The sequence below is a fragment of the Enhydra lutris genome, unplaced genomic scaffold (assembly GCF_002288905.1).
Source record: "Enhydra lutris kenyoni isolate GAN:26980312 unplaced genomic scaffold, ASM228890v2 scaffoldscaffold4, whole genome shotgun sequence".
Taxonomy (NCBI): Eukaryota; Metazoa; Chordata; class Mammalia; order Carnivora; family Mustelidae; genus Enhydra; species Enhydra lutris.
Genome location: NW_019154088.1, coordinates 34,944,626 through 34,966,710, shown reverse-complemented (window position 1 = coordinate 34,966,710; position 22,085 = coordinate 34,944,626). Strand labels below are relative to the sequence as shown.

Here is a 22,085-nt window from a genome sequence, read left to right as displayed (position 1 = left end):
AACAAACTCAGTTTCGATCTCAAGAACACAGTCTTACAGAACACAGCTCCTTCCATTTAGCTTTGCGCCAGTAACCAAAGGAAGGGATCATCCCCACACTCTGGGGTTTGTAATAGCTAATACCTACCCAGTTCAAGTGATTCTTTTATTAATATCAAACCATTTAGTTAGAGAATAAATTCCGGGGCGGGGGGGGCCGGGCGAGGCGGGGAGGGAGTCTATAAAAGGGCTCCCAGACAAAAGAAAAAGATCTTGGGAATTTTCACCTCCTGTGGGGCTTGATTTTCCTAGATGGGAATGTGAAAGAAGATGGACTGATTTTGTCCAATGAATAGACTCTCTGTTCCCTTTCCTTCTTTTCTCTTGTAGCTTAAAACACTGCCGCAGGAGGGCGGCTGGACCACTGTAGCCCCTGCCCACCCCCCAGGCTGGCTTCATTTCTTTTCTTTCTTTCTTTCTTTTTTTTTTTTAAAGATTTATTTATTTATTTGACAGAGAGAGAGAGACCACAAGTAGACAGAGCAGCAGGCAGAGATAGAGGGGGAAGCAGGCTCCCAGCTGAGCAGAGAGCCCGATGTGGGGCTTGATCCCAGGACCCTGAGATCATGACCTGAGCTGAAGGCAGAGGCTTAACCCACTGAGCCACCCAGGTGCCCCTGGCTTCATTTCTGCCTACCTGATTGGTACATGAAGTTCCCCCCACCCCGTGCTGCTCCCTACCCCCTCCTTCCTGCCTCTCTGCCTTACTCTGCCCATCCCCAGCTTCATACTCCTCAGCTACTCCTAGCTTCTAGGAAAGCAAATATGTCTCTAGAGATGCTTTGTTTTCTCCTGGGACAGACAGGCTGGGAGAAAGGGAGTAACTATCCCCCCTTAGTTTGCACATTGTCATGGCATAAACATCCTAGTGCCTCTTTTCCCTCTCTAAAGTGTCCTGTTTGGATAAGACATGTGCAAACTCTATGGTCACACCTATATTAAACGTTTATGCTATCAAGGCCAGGGACTGGGTCATCTCTTATTATCAAACCACCAGCACGGAGCCACAAAAAGCCATCTGGTAGTCTCCTGGACTCCGTAGTTTAACCAGGGCTAATAGTCCCGCCCCCATAAAGTCTCTGGGGTCCAAGGATCAGTTTTCACACCCGTAAAGGAGCTGGTAGCACTCACCTTCTGTAACAATAAACAAAGCAAAGTGACTACTGACCTGACCGTCTGGAAATTGTAAGGCACTATGGAAATGTCCTGTTCCCGAACTTAACCCAACAACTGTCCCACGCTAAGCATTCCATAATTGCTTGTCGGTTCAATGACTAGATGAGTACACTAGTAATGGTGAATTAACAACCTTCAATGGGGAAATGATTGATTCTCCTAAAACTGGAATGCTATACTTAGCAATAAAAACTGATTTAGAATCTTACCCTAAAGCTAATTTATAGATAAGAGAGCAAAACGAACCTCTCCCACCGGCTTGCCATGAGCACGAGAGGATATAAGAGAGGAAATAAGTAATCGAGAAATACTAGGGCAAGGGGCAGATGAAGCCACAGCACAGCTAACGACGACACAGGAGGCGGGTCCCTACAAGCTGGCTCTTACTGTACCTCGGGACTGGCAGGTGCAAGACCTACCCTACCTGATACTCTGGTAAAGCTCGTCACCCCTAGACTGTGCGGAGCCAGGATGGTGATCCGAGCAGAATCTCTTGATTCTTGTTTAACTTGGGAGCATAATAAGGGAAGTGCCTTGCTTATACCAGGGTGGAAATTCCACTCCCCGTTGCACTTTTATGACCTGACGGGTCCCTCACTAAAAAGCACCATAAAATGCTAATTCATCTTCTTTTCTGATTGGAAAGGGAAAGTTCAATTAGAAAACAAAGCACTGATGTGAATTTGTTTTCGGCCTGGGGGTTAGAATATATGATTCTGGAATCATAGAAGTCTGACTTTCACGTCAGATTGGCTTTTTGATAGCACTGACAAAAAAGAGATCCTGACAAAGGCAGGAAGCTCAACCACATAGCACTCCCTACTGATTCTGCATATTTCTCTTAACCCTGGAACTGGCCCTGACCCCGCCATTTGGCATTTTGTGGCATTTGGGCCCCACATAAATTATAAAGGCTATGGAATCTTGTATGGAGTGATAGGATGTGGATGTGTGCAAAACATGCCTTTTCTTTTATTTTTTTAAAGATTTTATTTATTGATTTGACAGAGAGAGACACATCCAGAGAGGGAACACAAGCAGGGGGAGTGGGAGAGGTTCCCGGAGCAAGGAGCCCGATATGGGGCTCAATCCCAGGACCTTGGGAACATGACCTGAGCCAAAGGCAGATGCTTAACTACTGAGCCACATAGACACTCTGACTTTTCCTTTAGAAGCAAAATGTTTAACTTGGAAAAATTAAAACTCAACTCATCAATGAGTGCATTTCCCATTTCTTTATGCTTATCATTTGTGATCCTCTCTGAATGTCAATGACTGGAGATTGGATGAGGACTTAGAGCACCATGGGCACCATTGGTCCCACAAGGATAGCAAGAGAGGAAGACCCTTTCCTCAACAAGCTTGCTGTCTAATTAGGCTGACAGGACAGGTACATGAGAAATAAGTAGTGACATGAGGCAGAAACGACAACCATTCCACTGCTCTGGAAACCCTAGTGAGAAGCAGAGAAATGACAAGCTAGAAGATAGAGGAGTGAAGCCCTACCCAAACTACCCATGGTACTTTGGGACCATGACAGTCGCAAATTTAGGGATGAGTTTTCCGTAGTTCTTTCCTGCTTGGTCAATACCATTAGACACCCCCTGTTGTGGGACAGACTCCTTACCTGCCACTTCATCTCAGTTCCGGTGATCTCATTCATATTTTTCGCCCTGCTCACGGAAGTTTATGACCAACTCCTGTGCCTGTGCTAGGAACCTAGGGCCGGTTTTCTCATCTCCAAATCACTGCAGTGGCGAATCACTGATTTATCCTGCTTTGATTTCCTCAGGGGGTCCATAGATCGGGTCTTTTAAGAGATGATCTCTACTTCCCCCTCCTGATCAATTCAGGTTTCCAGGTTCCTTCCCCAGTTGCGTGGACAGTGAGGGCATCTTCCTAGGAACCAGAAGCCACTCAGGAGAAGAGTAGCAACAAGGCAAAACCAGCAGCGTTGATGAGGAGACACAGCTGAGCAAGCGACAGCATGTGGCCAACCACACTGGGGTACCCTCCGAAGATACGTGCCAATGATGCAAGGTTCAGAGGCAGGAAGATTTGGATCCATATCCTGGTTCTGCCATGTAGTAAAAGGGGAGTGTCATAAAACACAACTCCCAGCTTGATGAGGTCTGATGGAGCTACCTTTTATAAAGTGTTGAGCACTGTGCTTGGCATGTGCAGCTTCTTTTCTGGAAGCTTCTTCCAGAAAAGAATCGCATAAAGGATGTACTGGCCCCTCAACCCAGTGGAGAGCTGCTGAGAGAGATTTACTGTACTTAGTAGCATAGTAATTCATTAATGCCAATTAATTAATTAATTAAAACCAAGGAATCCAAAGTATTAATTATTAATACCCAGGAAAGGTCATGAACTCCTGCTTGTCAAAAATAGTGGATGCACCATTAACTGGCTAGTTTGGTTAAGAGAGAGTTCCCATCACATCGTTTTTCACACAAAGAGAACTGAATAAATGTTTCTTGAATATACTATGTAATAATATGATATATTCTATATCAGATGTGAATTCTCAATTTTTCAAATAACATCATACACTGCTGATAATGTCAAAACCATGTAAAATACAGGTTACTCTAGGGAGACACATAATTCAGATATTCCAGGCTGTTTTAGTGCTCAGACACATTACTTTGCATAGTGGCTCTCACTGAGTGTAGTAGGCTGAATTGTGTCCTCCTGAAAGATAGGTTTCAACCTTGGGTACCTGTGAATGTGACACTGTTTGGAAATAGAGTCTTTGCAAACTTCCTTAAGAGGAAGTCATATGGAAGTAGGATGGGGCCTAAATCCAATGACTGGTGTCCTTCTAAGAAGGAAAGAAGGCGCACAGACACACAGGGAAGAAGACTACAGAGGCAGAGACTGGAGTGTTACACTGCAAGCCAGGGAACACCACCAGATGCTGGGAAGAGACGGGGAAGGACCCTTTCTCAGGGCCCTCAGAGGCAGTGTGGCCCTGCCGAATGTTGATTTCATGTCTAGATTTCACCTCAAGGTCTTTGAGAGAATCCGTCTCTGTTGTCGGAAGCCACTGAGGCTATGGTGATTGTCCGTGGCAGCCCTGGAAAACAAACACACCAGGATATACCTGACTGGACATTTCGATGCCTACATTTTATTAGTAGTCCTCATAGAAGCAGAAGTTAGATTTTAATATGAGAAATATTCCTTAGTACATTTGGAAGCATATTCATTTAATAATCCTATACTTTTAAAAATAATGATATATTACTGAAAAATTATGTGTATATCAAATTGTAGCACCGGAAATAATATGCTAAGTACCCTGAAAGCTTTCACCATTAAACATTCATGTGCAGGGAAAACACTGGTGAGGCAATTCACCATCCCTACAGAGCAAATTTTCAGGAGTAATAGTAGCAGAGTAATGTGACTTCTTTCATTACCTCTAAGCCAGCCCTGTTTACTTTAAAACTTTTCCTCTTCTCTTATTAAATTAGCAATTACCTGGACCTGCTAAAATTAACAAAATTAAGTACGATTTTGAACAAAATGCTGTTTTTCCCTGTTAGATTAAAAACTTAGCATAAAACTCTCAGCCTAGGAAAGTTCAGGTTGCCTTTTATTTACAGTCTTTATCAAGCAAATAATATTCATATTTTGAATTATGCAAATAAGCATTTACATGATAAATCGTAATTGCTCTCAGACAGCTGTTTATAATTGGGTAAATGAGACACACTTTTAAATTGTCTAAATACATACTTACCCATGTTTACATATTTATACACTAGACTGTAACTGTTCTGAATCAGCTGTTAGCATCTATTGTGCCTTATGCAGACCAAGGGAAGAGAACTTTTCACAAAAAACAGCAAAATCCCTTTTTACTTGCTCCAAGATGGAAGGATTTGGTAAGATGGCTGAGTCCTTCTCATCTTGTCAATTAAGGGGTGACCTCACTCAGCGTACCCCTTGCCTGTGTCATTGCACACTGCTTCAAGCAGGAAATGATTTTATATCACTTTAGCTGGGTGGGGAATTAACTCTAATTCATATTCTTATCTGATTAGGTACACAGGTGATGAAGGAAACAGGTTCCTTCTAATGGAATGTTTTTATATCTTAAAAGTCCAATCGTCTTATAATTAACAATGTACTCTTGTATCAATCAAAAAATATCAACAAGTATTTCTTTTGAAAACACAGAAGGAAATATAGAGCACCAGCGCCTGTCCTGGAAAGGCACATGTCATGAGCACGTCTGAAATGTTCAGAAAGCAATTAAAAGGAAAAGCAGATGGTCCAGTCTCCCAGAGCTAAGGGAACTTAGAAAACAAAAGAAGGGGTAGGATGCACGATCTCGGACAAAGCGGCCTGAGTTTCGAGGACTCTGGGAGCTAGCTCACTTCTCCCTATAGAGTAAGGACCGGGGGGCTGCCGTAAGGCAGCCTGGATGAGGACCCCAGGGCCTGTGGAATCGAACACACAACCCTCTTCCCCACACACGTGCCCCCCCACGCCTTCCCCTGGAAATCCAAGAGCTGGGTGTTGAGTAACACAGATTTGCCATTCCCTGACCATTCCCTGTTCTCCATTTTTCCCAGTAGGCAAAGAATCCTCCCCCTGACCCTGGCCTTTAAAAAAAAAAAATCTTAATGCATTTCCCTTTGCTTTCTTAAAGCAGTCAATATTTGCCTTGTTCTGCTTCCCTCTAGGCAAATGCATTTGTTTCTAATTCATCTGACTCTGTTCTTACCTGGTGTCTTATATGTGCTAGAGAGAGAGAAGTTTTACAAGATGCTCTGGCTGAATTGAGAGGATTCAAATGCTACTTCAGGGATTCACACACGGGGAAGAATGAATCCTGAAGCTCAGACACTAGCAGGGAGAGCACCTTGAGACAGCTGTAGAGGCACCAAGAAATGAAAACATTAGGGCTTGGGAGGCTGAGCCTCTATCCTTCCGTTAAGTGCAGTGAGAGCCTTTGCCTTGTGAGCAGAGATTTAGCCATAGCAGCAAGTGGGCTGAGGCCAGAGCTCTGAAGCAGGAGGGTCTGGGTAATGCTGCTGCGTTTAAGGAAATCTCTTCTACAGGCAACTTTTTCCTAACTCTGTCAGAAGAAAATCTACTACAGGGACTAGTAGCACAGAGCACAGTGAAGTAGAAAGATGCCTAGATCAGGAAAATCGGGTCTTGAAGCCAAACTGGGAGATGCTAGGTAGGTCACCCAAACTCTCTGTGCCTCAGTTTCTTCTTCTGTGAATTGGATGAAATTCAACTCCGCTCTGTGACTGCCAATCCGAAACTTAAGATAGCACAGCTTCCAGCTGCTGTGTGAATATAAAACTCTCTAGCCCCATCCTACCTTATTAGCATAGCAACAATTGCCGTGATGGACGCCTACTAACCGTAGGCAAGTACCGTGCCAAGCACTTTACATGACGTATCTCAGGAATCCTCAGGTATGAATGACGATTTCTATAAGAATGACTATTTCTGTCTTATAGGTGAGGAAACTGTGACTCCAAGAAATGACAAAAGTGGATCCAGGTTACCTAGGTTATTCAGAGAGTCAGACTTCGAATCCGGATCTGTTGCTGTCGGTCTGATCCCCAAATGTGGTGCATGTTGGAAAGAAAAACCAGGTGTTCCTTCCGGATTCTGCCTTATGCTTGAGTCAATCAGCCTCTGTGCCTGCAGAGCGCTTGGCATTCACGAGTTACTCATATATTTGTGGATTGCAATTTTCTCAAAAATGGTGCCTCCAGAGGGACTTGCATGCTACTGATTATAAGGCTGGGTGGGTGGGCAGCCTTGTGGTAGAGGGTGGAGGGAGGGTTATATTTGTGTAATTCAGTTGACACTAGTTAGTATTAGGTCATTATCTTTGACAGCCTTCTAAATCTACCAGGAGTGTGACTACTGGCCACAGAAGCCAGAGCGCAGACCTCCTGCCTTCTGGGGTACGTTCGGAGGCAGAAAATTGGCAGCTGATAAAAGTGTGGCGTGGAACAGCAATATGACAATTCCTCACCACCTTGGATCCCTCCTGAGCAAGACCCTGGGTGGCTGGCCTGTCCCCGCCCCTTCTCTGGCTCCAGGTCTCTGTCTGTCTCCAGAATTGACTCAGATCACCTTGGGTGGTCGCTCCCATGGCCATTATGCACGTGCAGCTTTCTGCCTATTGACATTAGGGGATGTGCCCCCACCTTCCCTTTGTTTCATCCTCCATTTAAGACACATTTGTTCTCGCTGGCTTTTAACTGGTTTTCAATCTATGTTCATTGCTAGGGTGAGTTATCTTTTTTAAAAAACACAACTTGCAATGGGTTTCTATGCTGTCCAATTAGTATTGTTAAGCTGTTTGGAAACAAATACAACTTAGAGCAGATGAAATCACACTCTGCTAGTCACTGAGATGCTGCTAAAAAGCAAATCACAACAGGATTCCTAGAAATTAGCCTTAGTTCCCAACAAGGACTTTTAAAATGCTGTAGGCCTTCAGGTCTTAATTGGTATCCCAACAAAACCACCCGTTCTCCTCTATACTTCTCCGTGTGTTGCTCCAGGGCTGATCAAATCAACTCCCTGCCTTCCTTTTATCAACTTCCAGCTGGTAAGCCATAGCTGGATGGAGATGGGTGATCACCAAGGCAAAATGGGCACTCACTCTCCCACTTTCTCTTACCTTCCTCCCACCCTTCACCCAGACCATTTCACCTCCATGCAGTGTGGACACCTTGGATTCACTTAGAGGCATTAACAGGTTTTCTCCCCTATTCTGCCTACCCCTTGGGAAGCTCCTCTGACCTATCAGCTATGGAGAATCAGTATCCCACCAGGATTTGAATAATAGAAAATCTCAACAATGGATAAACAAGTGTGCATCATGGAGGGAGATACTCATATACTTTTCCTAATTGTTCCATAAAAGAAATCATTAAGGTGATAATTCATGAAAACTGGGTGGTTTTTATTTTTAGCATAGAAGAAACCAGAAGGTTAAATTTACTACAGATGACCTGCTAATTATATGGTCTAACCCCTGGCATTCTGACATCTTGAGCTTACACAAAGTTCATCCTTTGATAATCATTTCAATAATATGTAAGAAATAAAATGTCTAACTTTAGGCACACATATTATTTCTCAGATCTCCCCCTTCGAAATTTGTTTTACAGCCCAATCCTTTTGCTTAAGGAGAAAGGATTGTTGTTGGGTTTTTTTTTTTTTTTTTCTTTTTCTTGGTTAGTAGTCAAAAACAAAGAAGCAACTAAAATCCTATGTGTAGCCATCCATTTCTTTTTTCATGCTGCCCACCATCCAAATATACACAGACCTCCAGTGCCTAAGAACTAAGTTTCAACTATGTATCCTGAGGCCATAACCATCCAGAAATATATCAATCTAATTGTTTATAAATTGTCTTGATTTGAGGAGCTGGTAATGAAAATGAGCAACAGACATAAGCTGTGTCAGATGCGGTCTTTACAGTTAGTTCACGTGGACCGTGGACAGAAGAAGGCTGCGAACAGAGTTGGTGGAAATGGAGGGGAATTACCTGGGGCTGTTTGTAAATAAAATGAGAACTTGACAAGCAGGTGAAATAAAGAAAAAGACAATACAGGTTTTGTGAAGCACTGTCTTAAATTTCTTCAGGCTCATATTACAAAGCAAACTATTTTAAGGCTAAGAAAAAAAAAAAGTTCAGGATAGATCTTGTTAAAAAAAGAAACATTCAGTAGGAGAGGTTTTTTTTTTTTTCTGTCACTTAATTGAAGTTCCTAACCAGTTAAAAAATACACACATGTATTAAAGATGAACCTCTCATCTTGAAGATACTCAAGCTATTATTTAAAAAGCCATCTAAAAAAGTACAGCTTCATCGTACATCGTGGTGTTAAATACATAGCATATATTTGCTAGCATCAGAATTTATTTAAAGTCATTTCTTAGTTGTTTCCCAACTTGAATAAGTCCTATTTGGGGGTTTTAGGATTCAGAGCAAGGCAATTACAACAATAAATTTCTCAAGAAATCCTAAACACCCTTCTTCATACCCTGTTATTGAGTTAAAGTTAAACCCAAAATGCCCAGTGTTGAGCTTTGTCATTTATACATTTGTCTGATGGCTCCAGAGCTAGTTTCCATGGTAAGTTCCCTGTGCACAAGAAACAGGGTGAGTGGAATGTCTCCTTCCAATGAAGAACTTTTCACTGACAGTGATAAAGGCCAAGAACCTCCTTCACACAAATGATTGAAAAACAGAACACGAAGGACATTTTTATTTTGTTTTGTTTCCTTTGTGTGGTATGTGACTTCAGTGCAAATACCCATTTAATCAAGAACACAAAGACAGCCACCTTTGCTGGCAAGGGATTTCCAGAGACTGCAGTAAACATAGAGCTCTTTTACTTTTGTGTGTGTGTCTGTGAGGAAATTCCCGTAGCTTGTCATTTCATGCTCTTGTTATACATTTTTGCCTTCTCTTGGCAAAAAGATTTTTTCCCAAAGACATCTTTAAAAGTAAACTCAATAGAATCTAGAAAAACTTGAATGCTTTAGAGGGTGAAGTTTATGTATTTTTAAAATTTTCTTATTGAGATATGATTGACATATAACATTGTATTAGTTTAAGGGGTACAACATAATGATTAGATAATTATATATGCTGCAAAATGATTACAGCTTAAGTTTAGTAATTATCCATCACCACACTTAGGTACAGATTTTTATTTTCTTGTGATGAGAACTTTTAAGGTCTTCCCTCTTAGCAACTGTTAAGTACATCATACAGGGTTGTTAATAATAGTCACCACGCTGTGCATTACATCCCCAGGACTTTCTTATCTCATAACTGGAAGCTATTGTAATTAATTTTTAGAAATATAAATACTTGAGGAAAGCACATAGAAGCCAGTGTCGACTGGAAATTTCTTGTTTGTGCATTTTTTTTTTCATCTGAGTCGATGAGATCAAATTGAACCCATTGCTCTAAGCCAGCCCACACTCACTTTTTCTTTCACCTCTTAATCATTCTTTTCTAATACCTTCTATTACAATGGACTTTCTTTCTCCTCTTTACATCCTCTTCATCCCCCTCCCCTCCACACAATTTCTTCAATTCTAGGGCTCTCACAGTCTATATGCCTCAAGCCTCTCCTTAAGCTTTGCTTCTCCTGGGTCATCCATCCTGACTCAGGATGCAGCAACAAATGCGAGTGTACATTGTAACATTCTCAAATGTATAAAATGTAAAGTGATATTTTATTACTACTGCTGTCATCATCACTGTAAGAAAATGGAATATCTGATTCTTTAGACCTCTGACAGACGATGGTCCCTGTCTTCAACAGAGATGAACAAATACTCCTCTAGCCTAATGGTTGGTTTAGTGCTGAAACTGCTACCAAATAAGGCAGAAATAATATCTCATTTTAATAATGCAACCCTTTTAAAATCCCAAAGTTACCTCAAAGTAAAGGTATATAAAAAAGAGACCTTGTTATAATGCTTGAGTAAGAAAAAGTACCTAATTTGAAATGAAGTGGTGGTGGTAAGAGCATGCATTGAAGGCAGGCCTGTGGGAGGTACTAGGGCAAAATCACAAAAAGTGTTCCTGGGGTCAGTCTACTCTGCCAGTGTCTGTATGTGACATTACATGTGATGTAGGGCCTGGACCTTTATTGTGTAAACATCAACTAGGATACTGTCTTATATAAACTATATCTGTATCAGTCAAGCACAGGAGTATAAAGTATCATCTTTCAAAAAGGATTAGACAAAAATGAAGAAGTTCAGCTCTGAACAAATTAAGATTCGTCACCCTCTCCAAGGTGTGTGTGTTATTATTTCCATTCTGACAGCTTACATTCCATGCTAGCATTATATGAAAGCATCGTAAAGTATGGGAAAGACCAGAAATACTTAACAAACTAGTTTAAAATTTTATTAAGTTATTTGTTGGCTCTTTAGGAAATGGAGACTATAGATATTTCTTTAAATCCCTTTACTTTACAATTCATTGAACTCTATTACTCCCTATATATATTTTTTCATTATATATCTAAACAACTAGATAAGCATAGTCGGAGGGAAAAACTTTTCTCCTGGAGATCAACAATGACAACAAAAAGTCCCTGGAAAGTCAGTATTTCAAGGAACTTAAGATGGCATCTTTCAAATCTTGTCGTTTGACATTGGGCAATAAAATCTGAAGCCCATTCCAAAGATGCCCTAAGTCCTCAGTCTAAAAGTAATTGCCCTTCCTTGTCCTGTATGTATATATCATCAGTACAGCCAAGAATGAGTTGCAGCGAGGCCTGGACCACCGCCAAGCAATTGATTATTAGCCATTAAAAAGGAAATGTTTACTTATTCATGGCAACTTGGTTGCAGAAGGAAAGGCAAAGAGGTCTGATTTTAAATGCTGCTTTTTCTTTCTATCCTAAGTCTGATCAAGATCATTCACTTCTTGGAGGTATCAAAAGCCCATTTTTATTTTTCCTTTTGCTATTTTAACCAGAATACTGATAAAAAGGGGAGAGCAGTTGCTATGAGGCAAAGAAAAATGTCCTGGCAGTTGAGGGCCCTCCATCTATCAAGGGGAATTTGCAATGTTGCCTCTCTTCAATACTGTATAGATTTGCAGGATTTTGTGAAACACTTAACCAAAATGGAAGGATTTAAAAACGGAATGCAAGATATAGATGCAATCATTTCTTTTAAAAATCAAGATACTTTAGTTTTATTTCAGAATTTTCTAGTCTTAAATTCTTAAGCACGCAGCAGTGGTGATCATCTTGGATAATACTTTTGAAAAGGCGATTAATGCACACTGCTTAAATACATTCACTATAGCGCAGATGTCTAACGATTAAACACTCTTATTAGGATTGAGATGCACTACATCTAATTACAGGGAAACAAATACTTACCTAATTAAATAATACTATTCCTAAGCCATGTTGAGTTGCAAAATTAGTTCAAATGTCCAGAACACCAAACAATATTTTAAAATCTAGAAAGGATATTCAGTTAGATGGTTTACTTGTGATACTAAGAATCACTTATGAATTGGAGGCAATTTATATAAAGATTTCCAATATGTGTAAAACTTATTTTGCCTAGTTTTTCCAATTGACCCCATTTCAAAATAATTTTCTCCTTCCACGTCTTTGAGTCTATCTGATATGATGAGGCGATAAAGAAAGCACCTTTCACTAATAATTCTGGCTGTTTACCTCCTTTCCTCCATTACTTCAGAAGGCACAGTTTGCATGGAACAAACTCCTGGAGTCCCCAGGCTCTGGCTCTTAGAGGTAATTTAGATAAAGTCCCAGAGCCCAGTTGAGAGGAAGATTGGACTAGCCTGCAGAGGCATTGAGGAAACAATGACACAGGGAAGTTGCAATGCTTTCTAGAACCAGGAGGTACAGAGTTTTCCTGGGATATTTAAAACACAGACTGGGACCCAGGAACGCTGTTGCCAGGCCAAGAAATGTAAGGCTAGAAGTAATATTTGGAGCTAATCCCAGAGCTAGCTCCTTCTCAGAGCACCACTGCTAGATGTGTGTGTGGGGGGGGGGGTGGATATCTCTTCTTTGGGAGCCAAATACTAAGAGTAAAAGCAAATATTTGATGCTGAAGAGCTCTTAAGAATTGAAGAGTGCCATTTACTTATATCTACATGTCAGTGTGGGCTTAGGATGTTAAATAGATTAAAAGGCTAAGAGAGGTCAGTCACTCCAGGAAAGACTCTTCTTCTACATCTCCTGACTTGGTTCTCTGGTTCTCTTTCCAAAACTGTTATCAACCTCACTCCAAAGGCGGGTCCTTTGGAAACTCAGAAGATGGCATGTCCTCTCCTAGAACATTCTGGAGAACGTGGAGTCAAGAGTCCTGGGGATGAGTACCAGAAAGGTGGGGGGAGGGGGACTTGTGTGGGTGGATGGGGACCAAAGTTGCTGGTTAATTCAACAAAGATAGTTTTAGAAAAATTCCAGGGGTATGCAATCATAAAACTGTCAGGGTCCTTAGAAGTTACTATATCTATTGTCTTCTGTTTCATATAGTGGGGGGGGGGGGGGGGATGTTCAGAGTGATGAGGCCATTAGAGCTAGTTAAGAGCTGGGCTGGGATACCAACTGACTCCCAGGTCAGTGCTCCTTCTCCCTGACACAGCCATGAAGCTCAGACCCTGAGTGAGAGTCTATCCTAATGCTTCCCTAGGATGGTCTTTGCCATGCCCTCCTTCCACCTGTCTGAGAAAATGGGCTAGCAAGAGGTTGCCAGGCATCTGGCTCTATCTGGAGAGAAGTCCAAGAAGCCCTGGGCTAGTCCATGACCTGCCCCATCTCTGGGACTCTGGAGTTTAGGTGCTGGGGCGCAGTGGGCACCGAGTCTGGGTTCCTGCTGCACCCTGTCTACTCCTGGCTACCTCTGTCGCCCATCTCAGAGAGGACAGCCAGGTCATTTCAATTTAATCTTATTTAAAAAGACATAACTAATAAATCTATTGCCGGGGCGGCAGAGAGACGGCCAGCAGAGTCGATCGTGCTCCCAATCCCATTGAACCCCATTGAAAACCATGACAACACGGGACAAGCTCGGATTTATCCCGGCGTGCTAAAGAGCTTTGTGAGCAGGCGTCAATCACGCATTATTTCGGACTGAACAAATGCAAAATCTTGACTGGAACAAATGCTTCCAACAGGTCCGGGGCGTCGAGCTCCATTTCCCCTTTGTCCGCGGCCTAGCAGTTGGCCTGTATTGGGGTTGCCTCCGCCCGACCACCCAGCGCGCTGCGCAGCCCGGGGCGCCTTGGGCACGCTTGACAGGGAGGCTGATGGGGAGGGTGCACCGGGCCAGCGAGCCCGAGCCCCTGCACAGGAGCCAGGTCCCAATTAAGCTCAGGTGGAGCTAGGATTTCGGGTTGGGCCACCCAAGAGCCGCGTCCCTCACTAGAATTTAGCAAGCAAATATCCAAACCACGGCGTCAGAGGAGAGGCCTCTGAAACTGCCCCCAGTGAGTCCTAGACCGAAGCGGGACCACGAGGGGAGCCATGGGCCAACAAAATGTATCCGCGCCGGCTGGCTCCCTGCGCCTTCTACCTTGATCATTCTCTCCGGCTGGGGCTGTGGGAACCGGATCCGAGATCGCAAAGAAACCCCGGGCACGCTGTCTTTTCTGCCCGGCGGGCCCAGTCCTAATTCTCCAAATCGGTCAGGTACCGGACCAGTCCCAGCGGCTGCCTGGAGCGGGAAGCCCAGGCCAGAGGCCTGCCCTGGGGCAGAGGCCGTATCCCCGGGTACTGGGCCTGACGTTGAGGCCACATAGCTGAAGCTCACAAGTGGCGCCAGAGGGTCTGGCGACGCCAAGGAGGCCGCAAGGCCTTCACGGGCTCCGGGTGAGACGCCGCCGCCCGTGGGCCCTAGAACCGGCCTGGGCTGGGGTCTGAGGAGCGCCGCCTCTGGGGCTGAGCCCACGACCCGCAGCAGCCGGGCGGGGCTTGGCTAAGGAGGGTGGAACGAAGGACGTGAACAGCTTGGCCCGATTCTGCCTCCGTTTTGCCAGTCTGGGGAAAGGGGCGCAGAGCTGGGGCTCCTGTATTACTGCCAGCCCTTCCCCAGCACCCCTTGAAGTGGGGGGAGGGGGGCGTTTGGGATGTGGTTCCTAGAGGCTTTCAATAACCCTCGGCCCAGATGCCGGCGGGACCAGGCCACTCCTCTGTGCCCGCCTGCAATTTCTCGCCTCTGAATCCTTAGAGGGGCCCAAACCAAAAAGAGAAAGAGCGCGCCAGAGTTTAACGCCGCCTTGTAAATCACTTTACGGATAATTGCGGGAAACGAACACTCTAGCAAACAAGCTCGAGAAATAAAGCAAACAGGGAATAAATTCCTGGGTGCTCATAAACCCACCCATGCCGCCCCCACCCTAGCCGGCGCTCCTGCAGGGCCAGGCCCCGTGTCAGCCCAGGAGGAGGAGGAAGCTGGGGCTGAGGCAGGCGGGTGGTGACCACCGCTCGCCACCCAAGATGTTATTCATTGGTAACAATCCCCATTATCTGTCCCCACTTTGGGCTAATCAGACAGAATCGCTAATGCCGTAGAGCTGCTTCCTGCCGCCTCTGGGAGGTAACAGGGCACCGAGGGGCGGGGGACTGGACGGGGCGGGGGCGGGGGCGGAGGTTGCACCTTCCGGGCTCGCTCCGTCTTTGGTCCAGCACTCATTCAGGTACTTAACACCCTGCATACCCGGACCTCGGCTTTCAAAGCATCCCGGGTGGGAAGAGCTGTTTATATAAACAGAGATTCCGCTGTAAGCGCGCTAATATCCCGGCAGCCAGCGCATGGCGTGCGCCTCTGGCTCCCACCCGTAGCAGCGGCGTCCCCGGCCGCCCCTCATTTCCCAGCCTGCCCCGCCCCCGCCTCCATCCCCTCCTTGGCCATGGCCACCTCTGGACGCCTCAGCTTCACCGTGCGCAGCCTCCTGGATTTACCCGAGCAGGACGCACAGCACCTGAGGAGGCGGGAGCCGGAGCTACGAGCTCCCGGGCTCGGCCCCTGCGCCACCTGGTTGGAATCCGAGCGCAGACACTACCCCTGTGAGTAAGGCGAGGACCACTGCGGGAGCGGGGAGAGGGGAGCAGAACCACGCGCCCGACCGATGCGGGACTGGGAAGTCGAAAACAGTCTTTGCCCCAGAGGCTCTGACTTCCAAAAACCCCTGTGCCATTCGTGACCTACTCAGCACATCCTGAGAGCAGATCCTTGCACCTGGCACTGACGCCCGGGATCTGGGTTTCTGTTTCTAGAGGTCACAATACTTAAATATTAAAGAAATGGCCTTTAAATGTCTGAAAACACGGCTACGTTCCCAGGCCTCGGTCAGGGATGGGCAGCAGTGGCGAACCTAGCTCTCCAAGCCTTTGCAAACCTCGGCAAACTATTGCAATAGACCTGGAGGTGGCCTGCGTTGGTGACCCAGTTTGCGGTAAATTCGTCTGCTAGCAAGCGACCAGTGTGGACTTGTTTTAAGAGGGTCCTGGTGAGTTTCTTAGGAGGCGCGGTCTCCGGTTATGGTATAAATGAGGTCCCTGAATTTGGAGAGGTGGGTGTCCGGATGTGGGCCCAGGGAAGGAAATGGTCGCAGCCCTAAAGCCGCGGGCGAGTGGCGGCGCCCTCCGGCCGGTGGCTCCACGCGCGCGCGCGCGAGAGAGAAGCAGCCGGCGCGCGGAGGGGCCGGCGTCTCATCAGGCCGTGTCTCCCTTGCCGCCCCCAGTCTCGGACGAGAGCAGCCCAGAGACCAGCCCGCCCGACTCGTCGCAGCGGCCGTCTACTGGGCCGGTGTCTCCCGGCTCAGACGCTGAAAAGAGGAAGAAGCGTCGGGTGCTGTTCTCCAAGGCGCAAACGCTGGAGTTGGAGCGACGCTTTCGGCAGCAGCGCTACCTGTCCGCGCCCGAGCGCGAGCAGCTGGCGCGCCTGCTTCGCCTCACGCCCACACAGGTCAAAATCTGGTTCCAGAACCATCGCTACAAGCTGAAGCGCGCGCGCGCCCCTGGAGCGCCGGGGGCGACGGAGTCGCCGGACCTGGCAGCCGCCACCGAGCTGCGCGCCGCACCGGGCCTGCTGCGCCGCGTGGTGGTCCCTGTGCTGGTGCGCGACGGGCAGCCTTGCGGCACCGGCGATCTGAGCACGGCCTCCGCCCAGGACAAGAGCGGCGCGTCCCCAGCCGCCTGCCCTTTGCCAGGCTACGCCGCCTTCGGGCCTTGCTCGGCTCTCGGCCTCTTCCCGGCCTATCAGCACTTAGTGCCCCCAGCCCTGGTCTCCTGGAACTGGTGAGGCCATTGCGGGGCGCGGGCACCTGGGGCTACCACGGACTTTGGAGTGGCTCTGTGGCCGAAGCACAGCTGGAAGCTGAGACCCGGACAGTTTCCCCGGCCCCACCTCTCTGCTGGCCCCACCTCCTTCCGCGCAGGGGTCCCTGCCCCGCCCTTCCCAGCCGCTGAGCAGGGAATTTCAGCCAGCATTCCCTCCTTTCCTTTTCCCTCGACCGCCAGCCCCAGAGCTAGATTTTATTGCTTAAACCTTATTTGTATATTTTAAAATAGCTATTTGTATGGGAAGCAACGTATTTTTAAAGAAATAGAATATTTTTCCTCTTTGTGGTGAGAGAATAAAATGTGGAGGGTTGGGTCCCCTGAGCGCCTGCCGGCGCTGTGCTTTCCGGACCCAAGTCCAGGGCTCTAGTCCACTCTCCCCATCCCGGGTTGGGTGGAAGGGCAGGTCCCAGGCCCGATGCAGCTTTAGGAAGATATTGGGGGAAGGGGTGGAAGGAGGCATGTGCAGGGAAGAAGCCAAGGGAACCCTGAGATCCCCGACAGCGGGAAGGTGGCGGGGAGATGAGTTGGAGGCCCCTCTGGACTCCCGAATCTGCTGGTGTTTCAGACACCAAAAGTCAACCCAGTTGGCCAGGGTAGGACATAATAAGCTTCCCCACAAGGACTCTCTGGAGACGTGCCAGGTGAGCTGGGGGTAGAGCTTACTGCTTTGGAACAGCTCAGGCCTGGTGGCAAGCTATCCTTTTCTGGACCCAAGGAGCAGCCACCCGAGCACCCAGAGAATTCGTAAATCCCAATTAAGCCTGCGAATGCCTAGCTTGGCATCTGTGATTTCCCCCCTCTTAGCTCTACACCTGGCTGAAGTGGGATGGGGAGGCGGGTAGCTTGATGAAGAAATCAAAGAGTGGTGGGGAAATGACCCTCCTCAGGGCTGCCAGATGAGGGAAGATGGCTTTGGAGACCCCGAATGGGACGACATCTGTGTGGGATCTGCTGGTGGGTCTCATTTCACCCGAGGTCCCAATGCACTCTAAGCTCTGGAATCTAGGGTTCCACCCTTGGAATTTGGAACTTGCCTTGGGCTCCGTATGCGGAGCCACAGAGGTCCCTATGCAAGTGTTTACCCCTCGGAGAAGTTAGGGCCTGCCTCCCTGGTGCCCACTGCCAGGAGGTGTGCTTGAGGAGAGTAGGTTCAGGCATCCGATCCAGAGAAGGGAGCAAGGGCTCAGTGAGGTCTGTGAGGCAGAGACGCTGGGCCAGTTCCAGACCCCCTTTTTCTCCCCTCCCCCCCAGGAGGCAGGGTAGCTGAGGCAGGGTTATCACCTGAAATTTTGTGGGGTGGGGAGATAGAAGACAGAGGGGGAAGGGAGTGGGGTGTTTTGGTCTCAGCTGCTGGCCACCTTGCCTTCCATATGGATGCGGTTATCTCCGAAGAATCTCGATCCTTAAACCTCCTTTTGTCTTGGAAACTGAAAAGGGCATTGTCAGGCCTGAAAAGGACCTAGACAAAATCCTCACTGTTTCAATTCAGGACTCTGTTTAATCAGTCCCTGGTGACAATGTCGTGGGTGTTAGAGAGGACAATAGTATCTTTTTAAATCTTTTTAAACCTTGTGGCCTTCAGGAAGACAAAGGGCTTGAATTTTATGGGCTTACAACTTCAATTAGAACAGTGCCAGTGTGCATGGGAGATTATCAAATTTGTATCATAAAACCTCTTTCTAATAAATGATTGCTGGGGAGGGAGCCTGGACATTTTAAGACATATATTGAAAACCACTATGGGGGCTTCCCAGTTAGCCCTGGCAGAGCAGATGAGAAAGAGAAGGGGGAAAAGATTTCTGAAGAAGGCCCTGGTTGGGACTTGCCCCTGTGGTTAGCTGGCTGGGTGCTTGGCTCTTCCGTGCTCTTCCTCCAGAAGGAGTGTTTTCTCCAAGATTGGAGGTAAAGATCTGTAACTTTGCTTTCTGCTATTAGTGGTGGCAAAGACCCGCACATTTGGGAGAAAGTGCAAACTCATCAGCTGCTGTTTCTTGTCTCTTCTTTTCCTGGACTTACAGAGGAAGTAGGTCTTGGGGTGTGCAAAGTGGAGAGAGCCTATTGAATATGAGGTAGGTCCATACTGAGGGGTCTGAATCATGAAGAGACCCTTTTCCCAGGAGGTTCTTTGGGAAATCATGTTCTCAGCTAAATTCATCTAGAGGTCCAACTCTGATCAGAAAGTCCTGCTTCCCGGTGAGGTGGTCAAAGCCATAGCAGGACCGCCCACCAGCAAGCCAGCTGGTGTCCCGGGCAGGAGGGGGGCAGAGCTCTCCTATGACATTAGCATTAGGAGCCATCATATAGAAACTGTTACTTGCTTCCTCTTGCTCCTTTTCTTTAGGCCTGGCCTTTTAGAGAGGAAAAACCGCAGGGAAGAGTTAAAAATATATTCCCATCACCACTGACCCATTTTAGAGACTCAGGCTGTCATTTTTCTTCTGTTCTTACCTGAGATAAGCTGTGAAAGATAAATGTCAGTTTTCTGTGTGACCTAAAAGAGCAGTTCTTCTAGGTGCTGACAAGAGAAGTTAAACCCAAGGCTTCTCTACAGGCAGCTGGGAGAACAGTTAGGATCTCGCTCCCTAGATGAGAGTATTTTAAACCTGCTGCCCATCACCCATATCACAAAGGGGATTCACACTCAGTTTTGAAACTTACTGTGTTCCAGGTATTGTTCTAGACACTTTCACAGTTCATCTCACAGAAACATATTGTATTTGTATATGTAAACATATACATATTGTATATGTAATATGCCCATTTTACAGATAGAAGCAGAGGCTCAATGAGTGGGAGTAAGTGACTTGTCGATAGCAGTTGTAAACCTCATAAAATGTCATCATCATCCTTTGTTTAACCCACATTTAGGCATCCTGCAAACTGCCCTTAAGGAGGACAATTGTCATTTTGATGTGACAATGTATATACTACGCAACCATAATAAAATAGTCCTTTTTTTATTTAAAGATTTTATTTATTTGAGAGAGAGCAAGAGAGGGAGAGAGAGCCCAAAGAGAGAGGGAAAGGGAGAAGCAGACTCCCCACTGAGCAGAGAGCCCATGTGGGACTCCATCCCAGCAATGCACACCCCCCCCACCTGAGATCATGACCTGAGCTGAAGGCAGACACTTAACCAACTGATCCACCCAGGTGCCCCCATAAACTAGCCTTACAGATACTTCAGGGCCACTCTCAGAAACTGATCACATGATATCACAGCAGTTTCTAAAACTTACTTATGTTTCCTGGATACCAGGCAATATTCTAAGTTCTTTTACTCATTAAACTTGTTCAGTTTTCACAACGACCCCATGAGATGGTACTGCTAGTCCCACTTTACGGATGAGGAAACTAAAGGCCAAGGAGTTATGAGTAACCTGTCCAGGGTCACACAGCTAGGAGCTGACAGAGCCGACAATGAACACAGGCATTACAGCTCCATCCCACATGTTTCACCACATGGTGGGAACGATTTCCCATTCTTTATGTTTTATTTCTCCCAGTTGGTAGTCCTGGTTACCTTACAAATGCTTGTCTGAGAGATATGTTCTCCATTTTCCCCTTCTTCCCTCCTCTCTTTCCTTCCCTTTCCCTTCTCCCCTCATCTGCCGAACTTCTAGCTCGCTCACACAGCCTCTGTGTTGCCCCTCTGTGTGCCTTCTTGTCCAGCTGTCAGTGAAACACAGCTCTTGTTGCAGGCCACAATATTTTCCCGTGACTATCATTCTACCATTCTTCTTCCAGAAAAACATCTGCTGCGGCTGCCTTGACACCAATTGTCCACTGGGCTTTTGGCAGAGTCCAGGCTGACTCCGATAAGCTCCTCTAAGCTTTCCCAACCCCCAGGCCCAGACCCCTGTGGAGCTTTATGACTTTGGCTTTGCTGGCCCTTTCCCCGGTCATCTTTCTCCTTCCTGGGTCTCCAGTGTTATCTTTATTATTAAATATCATCCTCTTCACATTTTCCCTCTTTCCTTCCATTGTAAACACTTTTCACTTCATCTCACTTAACTCTCTTGTGGGTGGAGATTGCAATTTTCACTTCAATTTTCTTTCCTCATTGTTCAGAGGATCTTACATCTTAGCAAGTCTCTTATCTGACCAATTTAGCACTTTAGAATCTTAGATAATGTGTTACTGATGGGTTAGAGGGAAGTTATTTGAGCCCAGGTTAACCTATACCTTCCCTTCTAACAATGGTGTTTAGGTGTTTCTTGTTCCCTTGCTTCTTACACACACAATTAACTTGCCTCTTACACATACACACACACACACACATACGCGCTTTACAACTTTAAACCATTTTAGACTTAGGAATAAAATGTTCAGGCAGGATACTTTGGGGCTTAGCATAGTTAAATAGTTTGTTAACCAAGTTTATCTGTTTTGTGCAGGTAATATGTAGACATGAACAATAAAGTCAGAGGAGCTTTTGGAATGCTCAGAAAGTAGTCTTCCGCCCCCAGGGCATGACCATTTCTATGGAAGGGATTGCATCATTTACTCTTCAAGACCTGCAGGAGAAATTTTATTGCTCCAGGTCACTCGTCATTTTTCCCAGCCATATGTGGGAGGAGACCTACTAAATGGTTTCTTAATTACTTTTAGAATTCCAATTTGTATCTTATAACTCATCTCCAACCCCCAACTCCAGACTAACGACTGAAGGTATATGACATTCCTCTTTCTCCTTTTTACCCAGTGTTTGTGCTACTCAGTTCTCACCAAAGAAAAAAACAGTATTCCCTTCAATGCTGACCCACAGAGTGGTGATTTAACCAGGAAGAATTGAGGAGACTATTAAAACAGTCACATACAAATTTTAAAAACACGGGGTTTTTAATTTTTTCCAGCCATGTTCAACAGAAAATTTTTACTCTTTATCCAGAAAAGTAATATCATCATATACAGGTAAAAGAACATTTTCTCTTCAATACCCTGCCCTATGAGCCAATAAAAGTCTTGAGGTCTTATTGAGATCATGTGATTTCAGAAGCTGCT

General features: G+C 46.0%; 1 protein-coding gene across 1 annotated transcript; it reads left to right on the top strand.

Annotated features, from left to right (window-relative positions):
- Positions 1–15,649: 15,649 nt before the first annotated feature.
- LOC111157985 (NK2 homeobox 8) lies at positions 15,650–17,043 on the top strand. Its single transcript, XM_022519763.1, has 2 exons — positions 15,650–15,806; positions 16,484–17,043. The coding sequence occupies exons 1-2, from the start codon at positions 15,650–15,652 to the stop codon at positions 17,041–17,043; spliced, it is 717 nt and encodes a 238-aa protein (XP_022375471.1).
- The last annotated feature ends 5,042 nt before the right edge of the window (positions 17,044–22,085 follow it).

Excerpts from the sequence above, each read along its gene's own strand:
- LOC111157985 (XM_022519763.1), top strand. The coding sequence starts at position 15,650 with ATGGCCACCTCTGGACGCCTCAGCTTCACCGTGCGCAGCCTCCTGGAT. Across the intron at positions 15,807-16,483 it reads CGAGCGCAGACACTACCCCT|TCTCGGACGAGAGCAGCCCA; the intron begins GTGAGTAAGGCG and ends TGCCGCCCCCAG.